The 14,691-nt window shown below is 44.0% G+C and overlaps 1 protein-coding gene across 5 annotated transcripts in view; it reads right to left on the reverse strand.

The window, feature by feature from the left end:
• Window positions 1-3,109: 3,109 nt before the first annotated feature.
• Window positions 3,110-14,691, reverse strand: part of Tmcc3 (transmembrane and coiled-coil domain family 3) — a 160,319-nt gene continuing 148,737 nt past the window's right edge. For all 5 annotated transcript variants that reach the window (XM_090328403.1, XM_090328405.1, XM_090328401.1 and 2 more), the window contains 3 exons: window positions 11,921-12,837; window positions 8,746-8,881; window positions 3,110-4,751 (listed from right to left, as the gene is read on the reverse strand). In XM_090328403.1, the coding sequence (XP_090184529.1) occupies window positions 4,449-4,751; window positions 8,746-8,881; window positions 11,921-12,822 (1,341 nt within the window). In that variant the 5' untranslated portion in view covers window positions 12,823-12,837 and the 3' untranslated portion in view covers window positions 3,110-4,448. The remainder of the gene's footprint in view (window positions 4,752-8,745; window positions 8,882-11,920; window positions 12,838-14,691) is intronic.

Here is a 14,691-nt window from a genome sequence, read left to right on the forward strand (position 1 = left end):
CATACTCAGAAAAGGCTGGAAGTGGTGCTGTGGCTCAAGTGGCAAAGTACTAGTAGCCTTGAGCAAAAAGGTGTCCAAGGACAGTGCCCAGGCCCTGAGTTTAAGCCCCAGGACTGGTGAAAAAAAAACCCAAAAAACAAAACAACTGATTTTATAGATGCCCACGCACACACACACAGACACACAGACACAGACACACACACTACTGAAATGGGTGCTGACAAATATGAAAATTTAAGAAATCTAACTCTTTTATTTAACACCAGAGCTTGCATCATTGTTTATTTAAAAAAAATGGCACCCGCTTTGAAATAATGAATGACACCATCATGGAGGGAAGAACTATAGGGAAATTACAAGTGTAGGCTGATCTGAAACCATGGAGCACAAAACGGAAATTCTGCAACAGGCATCACAATTACCACTTCCAGCATCTACTTCATAGTTCAAGCTGAAGACAACATGTCTAGTGGAAACATTTCTTATGATAAACAGCAGACATGCTTTAAATAAATTAAAATGGCAACACCTAAATCATCCCCTGAACCCAATCAAGGTACATTATTTTCCAGCTTCTCATAAACAAAGAATTGTATTGACTTCAGAAAGTTATGTTAGTTCTGTTTTATATCTCACAGGTTATCACACTTCTGTTAAGTGATTATACTTTTGCTATAAATAGACCAATCCTATCCATTTCTGTCACTTGTCTTTTTAGGCCCAAACTCTCCTTAGTCATGCAATAACTTTCTAAAAACATCTCTTTCCAAATAAGTCCTAATCTTAAATGTGTCCCTTCACAACACACGCCTCATAATTAAAAAGATACGTGTAAAACACGTGGTTAAATCCCATATCCTCATATTAATAAGCATATAACAGATGTTCCATGCTAAAAACCTGTGTCCACTGTCCAACATCATTGAAGGAGAGCTTTTAGTGGTTATTTATGATGTTTTTTGTCTTTTGTGGTGGGGAAGAGAACAGAATTTATTGGGGCTTCATCATACTCAAAATATGAAATAACAAACTCCAAACCCACAGGAAAGTACTTTTAGGTTTTGGTAGATCCCAACAAACTATCAAGGTGATCACGACAGTATGTCACAAACATTTTCAGTGCTAGAAACTAGAGTCTTGGATTTTTTTGGGGGGAGGGGGAGGGAATCTGTTGTGGAACTTCAACTTGGCCTGGACGATGTCCCTGAGCTCTTCAGCTCAAGGCTACTACCCTACCCCTTGAGCCACAGTGCCATTTCCAGTTTTCTGGTGGTTAACTGGAGATAAGAGTTTCCTAGATTTTGGTGCCCCAGCTGGCTTTGAACTGAGATCCTCAGATCTCAGTCTCCTAAGTAGCTAGGATTACAGGCGTGAACCACTATGCCTGGCCAGAGTCTAGGATCTTAAATCACCTGACAATGTTTCCGAGTGACCAGAAGTTTACCCATCGGACAACTGGTTCTCATCTTCAGGAAAAAAGATACCTACTATCATCAGAAGGTACAAGAGAAGGATCTGAAAAGTAAATCAAACATCCAATTTCTGGGTATGTCACAGCTGTATCACTATTTTTTTTTTTTTTTTTTTTTGCCAGTCCTGGGCTTGAGCTCAGGGCCTGAGCACTGTCCTTGGACTTTCTCAAGGCCAGAGCTCTACCACTTGAGCCTCAGCACCACTTCCAGCTTTTTTCTATGTATGTGGTACCAAGGAATCGAACCCGGGTCTTCGTGCATGCTAGGCAAGCACTTTAACCACTAGGCCAAACTCCTGGCCCCTTTGTATCACTATTTTTAATTGTATATAAATATTCATTTAGTCTTGTACACCAAAGAGAACAAGCAGGGGTAGGTATAGTCTTTAAGAAAATAATTAACTGCAGAGAGTAAAAAGGTCTCTTTATACTCTGATATCATCTTATTAAAAAGTAAAAAAGCTTCATGGACTTTCCGCAAATCTAAAATAAATATGCTATGTAGGTTGAGCCACAGCCAAGCAAGGCAAGGATACTTGACATTTAATGAGCCAATGAAAATATGGATTATTACAGGGGAGTTTCAGTTTGGGTGATTTAGACCTTTCAGTATTCCAAAATGGAGCTAGTTTCCAGTTGGTTCTGTTAGTAGCTCTAGCCTAGGGGTAGAGGGACTGGAATGAACTGCTTCCCATACTTGTCTGTCCTTTCCTGGGGGAGAAGGTATACTGCTGATCACATGCCTGAGGTGTCAGTCACAGCCTTCCTAAATTGCATCATGGTATGGTGTATGGTAGTATGAGAACAGGACTTGGGTCTTTTGGGGTTCATCCAGAACCCAAGCCTCACTCACCCCATCCACTGGTATGTCCAAAGATGCCCTAATACTAAAGAAATAATAAAAGCAAAAGGATGCACATCCTTCTTTCTCCCTCCCTGCTCACACCTGGGACACCTCTGTGTGCTGGCTTCAGAGGGTCACAGTGAGCACCTCAGCACCTCAGGGATCTGATAAGCAGAGGGAACATGGTTACACAGCATTGTGTCCTTGATTCCAGAAGACTTTATAACCACAGAGTTCATGAAACTGTGTTTATTGATTTGGAAAAGCTCAAGTCTGGAATTAGTTTAGGACAGTTGTGAATTTATTAAAATGACTGCATTGTACATTTGGAAAAGAAGAAAAAGCTGGAGTTGCCTGAGTCTCATTCATCCATGTGTACTAAATTCTCTCAAGCCACAGGAAGCTCTGTCACATTTTTTTTTCCCAAGAGATTTCCTCCAACAACAGCTATTTGCAAATATTGCACTTAATTTACATCCAGATGCTAGGGCATCTTTTGCTGAAAGCATCTCTCCACCTTCAGGAATGGTGGAGACAGGAGGGGACAATAGTTCCCATCACTATTTCCTCCATCCACCTCCATGTTAGGTGCCAAGAGAATCCAGTTTGCAGGAAAGGGCCATTTGGCTGCAGACAGAGAAGGGCTTCCGCACAAGGGTGAAGACATAGCTCTCAAATGCTTCCCCTGGGTTGCAGAACATGTGTCCCATTACCATAGGTCTTGCTTCTATAAGATCTGAAGAGACAGAAACCCTCACCGTAGCACTGACCTGAACTTATTTCTTTTTTTGGGGGGGGGGGTGTCAATTGTGGGGCCTGAATTCTGGGCCAGGGTACTGTCCCTGAGTTCTTCAGTTCAAGTCTACTACTGTGAGCCACAGTGCCATGCCACTTCTGGTTTTCTAGTGGTTAATTGGAGATAAGAGTCTCAGGTACTTTCATGCCCAGGCTGGCTTTGAACCTTGACCCTCAGATCTCAGGTTCTTGAATAGTTAGGATTACAGGCGTGAGCCACCAGTGCCATGCTGAACTTATTTTAGTCTTGCTGCCCTTCTTCCCCCATGCTGTCCCCTATAAGCAGAGCCTCTTAATCATGCCATGTTCTTCTTCAGGGCTCCAGTGTCTGACTTCGAGGCACATTAGCTTTCTAAAGAGTGATTCTGTTGATCCTCTGTAAGAAGAACCCTGCACCATAAGCATAGCTGTTTTTCATTTTTTCGGAGAAGCTTTGCAATGTGATCTTCACAGAGCCAAGAGTAAAGGGAATCATATTCTCAGAGGGGGTCTGGATTATCACAGCTAGGATTTGCCTCAGCACAAACCACTGGACAGGGCTCGCAGGACTCAGCCTAATGCTGCAGCAGAACCTGCAAGTGCTGAGGCAGTGGGAGTCTTTCTGTATGGGTGATGGCAGGGCTTCTGGAAAGAGCCTGGCTGTACATCCTAGTGGCTCACTATCTAATGTGCAACACAACCTGTGATAAACAGGTGCAAGGCTTCCCTGTCAGAGGCCACATACAAGATGACAGCTGAGTCTGGTGTACACATAGTGAGGCCTTGGGGCACACGTGGACAGGTATGATGGATCACAGAGAGAGTCACTGCACTTCCCCAGGCTCAAGGTCCACATTGCCAACACCCGTGTTTCTTCACCTCCCAGAACGACTCCTGTCGCAACCTTTCCATTTACAAGAGGGAAAACAACCACTGGGGAACATTTACCATGGTGAACCTGACTTGTGATTAAGAGACTTCAAGGAAGAGGAAGAAAGAGGGAGGCACCCTTTCCTGGAAGGGGGTATGGGGATGGGGATGTCACTAATTATGCTAAGTGCTCAATACACAAAAGTTAGTTTGCCCTGCTGGGTTCGGCAGGTGGGCAGGAATCTGGTTTGATTAAGGCAGTGAGCAATGTGGAGAGAGCTCCAGACAGATTCATGGTAACTAGAGACAGGGACTGAGTTGGCAACAGCTACTGAGTTACAGAACTGCAGTTATTTACACCACCCAGCTCCAAGCCTTCTTGTCATCTCTAGTCCGCACAACTGTTCATTTAGAAACTTGGTAGTATGCACAGAGTGTTCTTCAAAATAAAAACTTGCGAGAACGTGAAGGCTTCATCAACTCAGGGCTTCATCTTGGTATAATTACCCTTTCTATGGCACACAGAATATGGTCCCAGTTTTTACAGAATATTGCCAGAAGAGTCACAGCGCAGAAGGTGCCAAGAATGTGGAAACGGCTCTTCATCATGGGAGAGATGAACTTGGCGAGGGTGGACACACACACCAGGATGACCGTCATGAAGGCCAGCACCACATTGATGCACTTTCCCAGCAGCACCTTGGCATTCACCGAGTCTGTCTGCAGGGCTTGTTGCTCCTGCTGGTGCAGCTCCAGCTTAGAAATGCGAGTCTGGCAGGATTCCAAGGCTTCCTGTGGGCAAGAGGAGAGGAATCATCAAAGGCTGCGGAGAGAGCACCGCCACAGAGGAGCAGACAGGCGTCCAGATGTGCACAGAGGCCCCCAGCTCAGATCACCAGGAGGCCCGGGTAGCTTTGATCCCCAAGCCGGCAATGTGGATAACAGACAAAGATGTAAAATGAGAATACCCAGCTCCTTGGATCCTCCTGCTTTCCACTGATGGAACATCCTGTGCATACAGCTGTAGCATACCACAGATAAACAAGTTCATTTGTTTTAATTCTGCCTATATTTCTAATAAGGTGACAAATCAGAAAAGAGGGCAGGGTTGAAATCTGTGACCAAGCCATAGTAGCTGCTACTGCTGTTTCCCATTGCTGTCTTGTGTGTGAGCGTGCACACGTGCATGTGTGTTTGCACTGACCAGTGCGGAAGGCAGAGTGAGGATGAGAAGGGAAAGGGAACAGTATGGACCCTAGGCCTCACTTTGACCTGCTCTCTGAATGCTCAGTCCAGGATGTCTTTACAGATCTCTGTAGTTCAGGCTTTGACTCCTAAGACGTGGATGACTGATGGGCCCTTAGCTCAGCTGTTCCTTCTGAGACCCATTCACACATTTCCAGTGGTGGCTCCATGTGAGCTTCCTGAAGCACTGTCAGTGTTAACACAGCCAGGTGTGATGTACTGAACACATCTTCCCTACCCCTTCCCACTGTAGTTCATGTTCCCCCTTACAGCTTCCCTTTCCTCAGAAAACATGCCAGACGCTCCCCTGGATTACCTGATCACCTGACCCCACACTGTGACACTAAGTATCTATTTCAATCCATCTATTTCCTTCTCCTCAGTCTCCATCCACTCAGCATCACCAAGATCTACCACAACCTTACATGAATTCCCCTCACCCCTGATCGCTCCCTAACCCCCCATGCACCCATCTTCCACTCAGAAGCCCAAGGGATCTTTGAAAGATTGCACATGAATCCTCTCCATACAACCTTCAAATCTTCCACATAGTCCTTTGAGGCCTTGCCTGACTCAGGATTACCCATTCTCTCCTTCCTCTCCTAACACTGTCCCTTCACAGTGCTCTGGCTAAAACTGGCCAAGTTCTAAAGCAGCATTTACTCACCTCAGAGCCTGAAATGTACTCTTCTCCCTCTTTTCCCTCCTCTCTTCATATTTCCAATCTCATCTCAATAGTCTTATTGAGGCTTCCTGAAGGAAGCCTTCCCTGACCCAAACACCCTCCATCTACCCTCCCCAAGCAAGAAACATATCAGCTACATGCAGACAGAGACTAGGCCCCCATGCCATCCAGTCTGCTCTAGCAGGTATCACATGCTATAGCTGAAGATTAAAGAGACTGAGTGCCCAGAGCAGGAAAAGAGATTTGAGAGAAAGAAGACTGAGGCTTGTGGAGAACAAGACTAAGCAGAGGCAGGATGAAGTGCCCAACTAGGTCCCCAGCCTGCTGTCTAAACCATTTGCCAATATGTTTGCGCTATTACACACAGTTATCTTTTCAGGTTTTAAGCACACACCATGGCCTGAACATTGATTTGCTTTGCTTCTATTGAATACACTCTATAGGCCAAAGACCAGTGTTCTCTGTTACTATAGTAACTTTCATTACACTTAGCTTCCAACCAAAAGGATGAAACTTCTTTAGATCTTCCCATTCTAAGTGGGGCTGGATGGCTGCAGAGACAGACATGTGCCAAGCCTGGTATCCCTCTGCTTCAGACCTGGATGGCATAGAAAAGGTAACAGAGGCAGACAAAGGATCAACCTTTTAGACACATTTCATTTTGGGCTGGACACAAAGGGGCTGTTAGAAACCTCTTAGAATAGTTTCAGTCTTAATTAAAAGAATCTAAGAAAATTAGGCAGTGATTTTTAAGGAAATCTGCTCATGGTACCAAGAGAAAAGTCCTACAGTTTTCAGCACTTCTTTGGTCCAATATTGAATTTACTGGGTAGGAATTTTTTTTTAATACTGTAAATTAGGTTAAAAAAAAGCTCAGTTGCCTGAAATACTGACAAAGCCCTAGTGTCCCTGGGGGACAGCTGCTACCATCCCAGACCAGGGTGGTGGTTCACGCTTGTAATACTGCTCCTCAGCAGGGCTGAGATCTGATGAATGTGGTTCAAAGCCAGCCAGGGAAGAAAAGCTGGTGAAACCCTTATCTGCAATTAACCAGCAAAAAGCCGTAAGCAGAGGTGTTGTTCAAGTGGCATGGTGCCAGCCTTGAGCAAAAAATTCAAGCAAGAGCAGAATTCAAGCCCCAGAATACTTTCTTTCTCTCTCTCTCTCTCTCTCTCTCTCTCTCTCTCTCTCTCTCTCTCTCTCTCTCTCTCTCTCTCCCTCTCCCTCTCTAGCACACACACACACACACACACACACACACACACACACACACATACACCCCTCCCCTGCAAACCCAGAGCCCATCCCTGCCACAAGCTCAGTTATAGAAAATAAAATCTGAGAAATGTGGCTACTTAACAATGCAATGACTGGCATGCATTTTGTAGGTTTGCCCAGCAAACACTTGACATGTAATATCCCATTTGACCTTCTTGACTTTTAAAGTAGAGCATACTAATTCTTCAACCTTTCTATAGATGAGGAAACTGAAGCAAAGAGCTCTAGCTGGTAAGAGGCCAGTGTGTGACAAGAAAGACTCCTGCAGGTACTTACACAGAGTTTACTCTAGAATGCTGACCTCAGAATGAGAATGGAAAAATGTGGAAATGAACTGTGTGTGTCCAAATTCCCCTTCTGAAGTCCCTCCCTTTATCTGACCTCTTTACCCCTCAAATATGTTTCTTAAAAAAAGAGAAGTGATGGCACAAATCATCCTCTATGAGAAAATGGTACATCAAATGCCAGCGACATTCTGGAGCTGTTGGAGAAGAAAAGTTCACATAAAGGACTGTACTTCATGGGGTGCAAGTTTCCCAAGGAAGCTGCTGGTAGGAGATGCTGCCTCCTAACTCCGAGTGGGGCAAGCCATCACCCTCTCTCCTCCTCCCCTGTGTCCTCTGTGCCATATACTCCGGGGGCAATGCTTCCCAACACAGGAGAGAACACAGTATACAGGCAAAGGTGCAGAGTTCAACTTTGTTCCTGGTATAGCAGGGCTCTGACCATCAAGGGTCCTAGTAGCATTGCAGTAAATAACCACTAACCACAGATAAGGCCTGTAAAATGAAGCTGGGCATGGCTCAACACCACTGGTGCAGCATGGGAGTACACTGCTTTCATTCTGGAACTGACCCTTATTTACAGGAGTCAAGTGACCCCTCCTTTCCAGCCACAGCATCCACCCTACCTTCTGCAGGACACAAATCTACTCATTATTCAAGGACTACTGTTAAGATCTTGTGCTGACCACCACTCTGTGCCTCAGTCTCCACATCTGAGAAGAGGAGTTAGTAAGAGGCACCACCTAAAAAGGTAGTTGAGGAGTAAGTGGGGAAGAAAAATGGAGATACTTTGCTAGTGTCCTGTGCACTGGAATGCTTGAAGCCCTTCCCTACCCTGAAGCTACTGCCTCCCAGACAGACACACTCAACCCTGTTCACAACCACACAGCTGGGATTGTGACATAACCAACCTACTGAATTGATATCCACTCCCACCCTAGTCTGCTGGGCACTGCAGGCCTGGATTTCTGTAGCTTATCTTTGTGCCACAGAATATGGTCTTTGTTCATGTGCTGAAAGCCCAGCTTCTAGAATTTTCTAGAGTTTGGTGTACTAGGCTTGGGGTAAACAAACCAATACTTGTAAACTGATTGAGGCAGATAACAGCCCAGAGAGTAGCTTCTTCTTAGTCTCACTAAGAGTTACTGGGGTCAGCAAGGGAGAGGAAATGTTTGTGTTGTGCCTACCAGCTAGAAATCCTTGAGGCCCTGTGGGGTGCACTTTAACTCATCTGAAAGATGAGTTAAAGCCTGAAAAGATCCCCCATGAAGGGTAATGAGAAGAAGAGAGGCACCTGGATGTCCCGAGAACGCTCGTAGGCCTGGTAGGCCACCTTCTCCTCGGCGCTGGCCAGCTCTTGCTTCAGGTTGGCCGTCTCGTGCTGGTGGAGGTCAGTCAGATCATGCAGCTGGTCCTCTAGTCGCTCATACCTTGAGAGACACAGGAGTCTGCTGTGAGTCTGACATTTTAGCCTCCTAACAGTACCTTCTAGAATGATATCTTCATGGTTTACTCACTAGCTCAGGAAAGACATGCTTGCTGGGGGTCTTAACTCTCTCCTCATCTCTGCAGTTTCACACAAAGCAAAGCAGGCTTTCCACCTCTGCGTGATCGGGGAGGACTGGGCAGGACCCAGCTCAGGGCCAGAACCCATAACAGCCAAGGGGACTTCTGCGTCTGCATACAGTGCCTGGAGTTCAAGGCAGAGGCCCAGAGGACAACCAAACTTCTATCAACCTCACTCTGCAACCAATTCTCCCATATATACCTCCCTCCCATGTGCAGCTCTCAGAACCTGCATTGCTAATAATAAGTAAGCTCGTAACAAATTATAGAAGGCTTATCAGGTGGTATTTCCCAAAGTCCAAATCTAAAGTAAGAGAAAGACAAAGATTTCTGATCCCATGCCCTGCTCCCTTCAGAAAAGAGGACCTGACTTTTATTCCAAATCTTATAATGTCTACTTTAAACAGAATGCTTGAGTTTGGCATAACTCTGATCAATGCGGGCCACCCAGTGAAATTGTTTTTAAAAAGCTTAGTTCTGACTCTGGGACTATCTGCAGGCATCCTTCACAGGGCTAGATAGCACAGTGTTGGCAAACATGCCTTCTCTAGAGCTCTTAAGTAACAGCCTTAAGTGGTGATATCAAAGGGAACACAAACAAAATCAGACCTTATGTAACATAAATGAGAATATGCATCCATAAATATGAAATTCAGGATAAAATGTAGATCCAAAAAGCACAGTATGCCGACCTGTCAGGTATAGTGAATGTCAGTGACCTCTGGGAAAATCATGACTCAAAACACAGGTCCTGGGTGATGAACTGCCACAGTCAAGGATACAGATGTTTAAAGCATGGCTTCAGGGTCCTAGATATGGCTCAGTGGTAAAGCATGTGCTAGGTGAATGAAACCTTGGCTCAATCCCTAACAATACATAATACACACACACACACACTTTCACAAACTACAGGTTAAAAAATATAGTCATTTCAAAATGACAACATGAAGTCATATATCCATTATAAAACAAGGTAAATGTAACATTTCAATGTGGTAGTGTTTACAGACATTTACAATATTATCTCCACATTTTAGAAGCTAGCATACTGTTTTTTATTAGGAAATGTTGATCTTTTTATTAGGAAACTGAGGGGAAATCCTCTTCTATTTGGTCATTCATACTTTTTAATTACTAAGCTATAAGCACCTTAAAAGCCAGCTTAAAAACAATAATTAAAATTAAAATTTTTTTTTAGCAATTAATTTTTTTTCTGATTTAGCTCATAAGATTTTCATTTTTAGTTTTGTGTGTGTGTGTGTGTGTGTGTGTATGTGTGTGTGTGTGTGTGTGTGTGTGTGTGTGTTTTGGTCCTGGGGCTTTAACTCATGGCCTAGAAGCTGTCCCTGAGCTTTCGTATGTAAGGCTAGCACTCTACCACTTGGGCTATAGCTCCACTTCCAGCTTTTTTGGTGGTTAACTAAAGATAATTTCTCACAACTGCCTGGGCTGGCTTCAAACCACAATCCTCAGATTGCAGATTCCTGAGTTGCTAGGATTACAGGTGAGAGCCACAGCTTCTTTTCTTTTGTTTTGTTTTAAACAAAATTTGATACATAGTCTAGGCTGACTGGCCTCAAATTTGCAGTTCTCTTGTCTCTGCTTTCCAAGTGCTAGGATTAGTGCATATACTACCATGCCCAACTACTTTAATCTTAAAATAATGTTTGAGTTGAGTTCTGGTGGCTTATGCCTATAATCCCAGCTACCTGGGAGACTAAGATAGGGAGGATTATGATTTGAGACTAGTTTTGGCAGCAAAGTTTATGAGACTCCTCAACTAATAGGCACCATTCTATATACTTATCATACTAGTTTAAGAGAAGCTAAGATCAAAAGGATTATGGTTCTAGGTGACCTAGGGGAGAAAAGATCCTAAGACTCAATCTCAGAAAAAGCGAGGCATGGTGGTACATGGCCATCAGATTAGTTCCAATGAGAAACCTCAAATAGGTAAATTGTGGTTTAGGTACACACCTGACCAGGAAATGAGACCCTATCTCAAAAATAACCAGTGTAAGCCAGCCATGGTGGCTCATGACTGTAATCTTAGCTACTCAGGAGACTGAGATCTAAGCATTGAGGTTCAAAGCAAGCCCAGGTACTAAAGACAGTGAGACTCTTAGCTCCAATTAACCACTAGAAAATGGGAAGTGGCGCTGTGGCTCAAGGGGTAGGGTGGTAGTCTTGAGCTGAAGAGCTCAAGGACAATGCCCAGGCCCTGGGGTAGGGCTGTAGTCTTGAGCTGAAGAGCTCAGGGACAGCGCTTGGGTCCAGAGTCCAAGTTCCATGACCAACACACACACAAAACAAAAAACAAAACCAGTGCAAAAAAGAGCTGGAGGCAGGCTCAGAAGAAGGATACCTGCTTAGTAAGCTCTAGGCCCTGAGTTCAAACCTGGTTCCATGAATACTTTTCAAGGTATTTCATTTAGGGTGAAAAGATTAATGAATAAAATAAAGTACATAAAATATATAAATACTTTAAACTGACTTATACTTCATGCTTAATAAAACTTCTCTTGTTGTACAGTGAATTAACTTTTTACCAGACTATCATTTTGGGGGAAAATGAAATACAGGGTTCTGAATTAATATAGTGAGACTGCTGTAGAAGTCTACTGATTCAGTATGTTAGAATGTACACAAATCACAGCTGGACGAGTGATATAGGAAGAGATTCACAAGTCTAATGTCTTTCTCTGAATGTCAGCTATAATCCAGAAGTTATGAAACTTTGAATTACGAAGAATGGAAAGAACTATGGTTCCCTAAATACCTTTTGATCTATATCAAAATTCATAAAAAAGACAATTAGCTTATAAGTTCCAGGGAATTTCTCTATCTCTGCAGTTGGTAACTCATGCTTCTGAAAGATTTCCAACACAATAGTCAGAATGTACCTGTATCTCTCCTCTTGCAGGGTTTGAGAGATGAAGCCATATTCTCTCTTAAACTGCACCTTTAGTGCCTCAATGTCCTCTGCCAGCTGGGCCTGGGTGTCCTTTATCTCCCTCAGTTCCTCCAGGATCATGGCAAGCTTCCCCTGGCTGTCCAGAGTGCTGGCCCCACCAGCCCCAAAGGACTGGTTGCCATTACTATCTGCTGAGCCTGATGTGCCACTCGAACACTCATCGTCGCTGCCATACTTGGGTTTGTTCACAATGGTAGCACTACCCCCATAAGCTCTGGCACTTGCATCGGGCCTAAACTCCTCTAAGGAATTTTTCAAGTGAGCTATGTTGTCAGCGCTACCGAACTTATTCCGAATCAAATTGGCAAACTCCCTGGACTTATTGAAGACAAATACAGGGGGAGTGAGTGACACCCCTGGCATGCCCAATTTACTGCTCTCCAGGCAGTGGGGGGCAGTTCGAGATTTCACATGGGCATCTTTCAGAGAGTGATGGATGTCCTTCAGGTGGTCTTTGGAGATGTCCTTTGAGCTTCTTGAGGCTCCGTTCTGCTCGATCTCCCGGAGCTTTCTGTGGTACTGCTCTAACTTCTTCTGTAACTGGGCAATGGAGTGGGCCGACTTCTGATTCTTCTTCTCAAAGACCTGTTTGATGCGCCCAGCCTGCTGCTTATCTGCGCTGTTGACCAGCTTCAGATACTCAGCAACATTCCCATCACGGGAGGTTTGCTCAATTTTGATTTGCTCTGTGACCTTCAAGATCTTTTGTTTCAAGCTGTCTGCACTAAGTTTGACCTTGTGGAAGTCCAGGATGCCATCTGGTATATCGAAATTGAGGTTGGTGTCTGAGCCGCCTCGGCGTATGTTCAGGGGCAGGCTGAGGGTATTCATGTCATGTCGTTCTACCTAGAAGACACCAGAGAGAAGTCCTTTAATGTGAGGGTATATGAGACGGTTACTATGACAGAATCTGTATGCCCATGGTATGCACACATTAAGTTCCAGGTCTTCCATGGCATTCTCCACCCGGTAAATACTCCCAGCTATTCTTGCAGGGTGAAGACTGATCAGTCCTGTTCCTTCTAACTAGACTGAGAAACCAGAGCACCAGGGAATCTGATTTGCCATCTGATGTGATGGTGGGCGGGAGCTGCAGGGCAGAAATTGCCGAACAGAATGAGGTCCCCAGTCCCACGAGGGACTTGGGCTGCCAGTCATGTCTCCTCTGTGAACCTCACCATTATGGGACATGCATCTAATCTTGAATCCATTCATTTCATAGCAGAAGAAAAAAAGAAAGAATACCAAAAAAAAAATTAAAAAGAAGCAAAGTTGTAGCGGGTATATCCATCAACAGGAGAAAATTGTTTTCTTAATGGAATCATTAAACACATGTGACAAAACAGTATGGTGCAGGATGAACTTTAATAATTGAATAATACAACAGATTCTAGATAGGGAAACGAATAACTATACCACAGCCACATCAATTTCTTTTTAAAAAAGAAAATAATACCAAGACCATATGAAACATCTTTCCACTAAATGTATAACCAAGTGCCACTGAGCATTCTGGTCAAGTTGTAGCAATAAGGGGAGGATAAAGCCAGACTTCATCCAGACTCTCTAGCAGTTGTCTTGTTGAATCCTCACCATATACACAAAGCAACTGAAACAGCAGCATTGAATTCCAGTCACCCTAACTCTAATCTTCTTACCATAACGGGATACTCAACTATGACTGTCTTATGAAGAATAGGTTTCCGCAAGGAGGAACAAAGAATGCATTAAGCCCGGAAAACACTGACATGGGACAAATAGAGTAACTGATGATTAACCATGCAATCAGTGAGACTGGAGATTTGATTTTACTTGGAGATATCAGATCTGGCCATGCAATTCTACTTCATAGACACTGTTTTTGTCTTCCTATTGCCTCCCATATGAAATCACCCAACCTGACTCATCTCAATAGATAAGCTATGATTACATTAAAGTTATAGTAATGTGCTTACCCAAGTAAGCCAAACAATCCAACAGGCCCAGGATGGGAATTTTCTATGGATTTACTCTCTAACTATGACATTCTCAATGCCTGCTATCCATCCACTTATTAAAGTCTCCCTGTTTCTGAAACCCATTCAGAATCCATTTTTCCAAGCAGCCTTTTCTGGTCCTAGAAGCAGCAGCTTCTCCCTCTGTGATCCTATCTCGTGGCACCACATACTCCTCTGTGTATCACCCACCCATGTACTTTAACCACCTGTAGTTTGCAGGGGAGGAGAAGAAAGAGACAATGTCACAGCTGTACCCAACCAAGTGCCAGCACTTCCCTTACTCACCAGGAGTTGTCAGTAGATGTTTGGTGAACTAAAATGATAACCACTCTTTATTCTGAGGAGTCTACCCTGAAGTCATTTTTTGAAGCAAGAGGTAGTTTGTGATTGACCTGGTCAAATGCAGGAATGAGTCACCACCGTCATCCTTTAATTCTGTGCCACACCAGTACTAGTGAGTAACTTGGGCTCACTAGTTTAAATGTAACAAGGCTGTTTGTCTTGTACAGACTGTAGATCCAGGATAGCCCTGTACACAGAGGCAGACAGACTTCTGCGTTACTTTAAAGTTTTAACAATTTCTGCATGACTTCAAATATCCAGGTTAGGGGGAGAAACAGCCTTTAAAGCGCCAATCTTACTTACTGCTCATCAGTAAGCCTCCGTTACACATGTTTGATGAGGGCATAAAAACTGGAACTAT

Source organism: Megascapheus bottae, chromosome 2 (assembly GCF_031878675.1).
Source record: "Megascapheus bottae isolate mThoBot1 chromosome 2, mThoBot2.hap1, whole genome shotgun sequence".
Taxonomy (NCBI): Eukaryota; Metazoa; Chordata; class Mammalia; order Rodentia; family Geomyidae; genus Megascapheus; species Megascapheus bottae.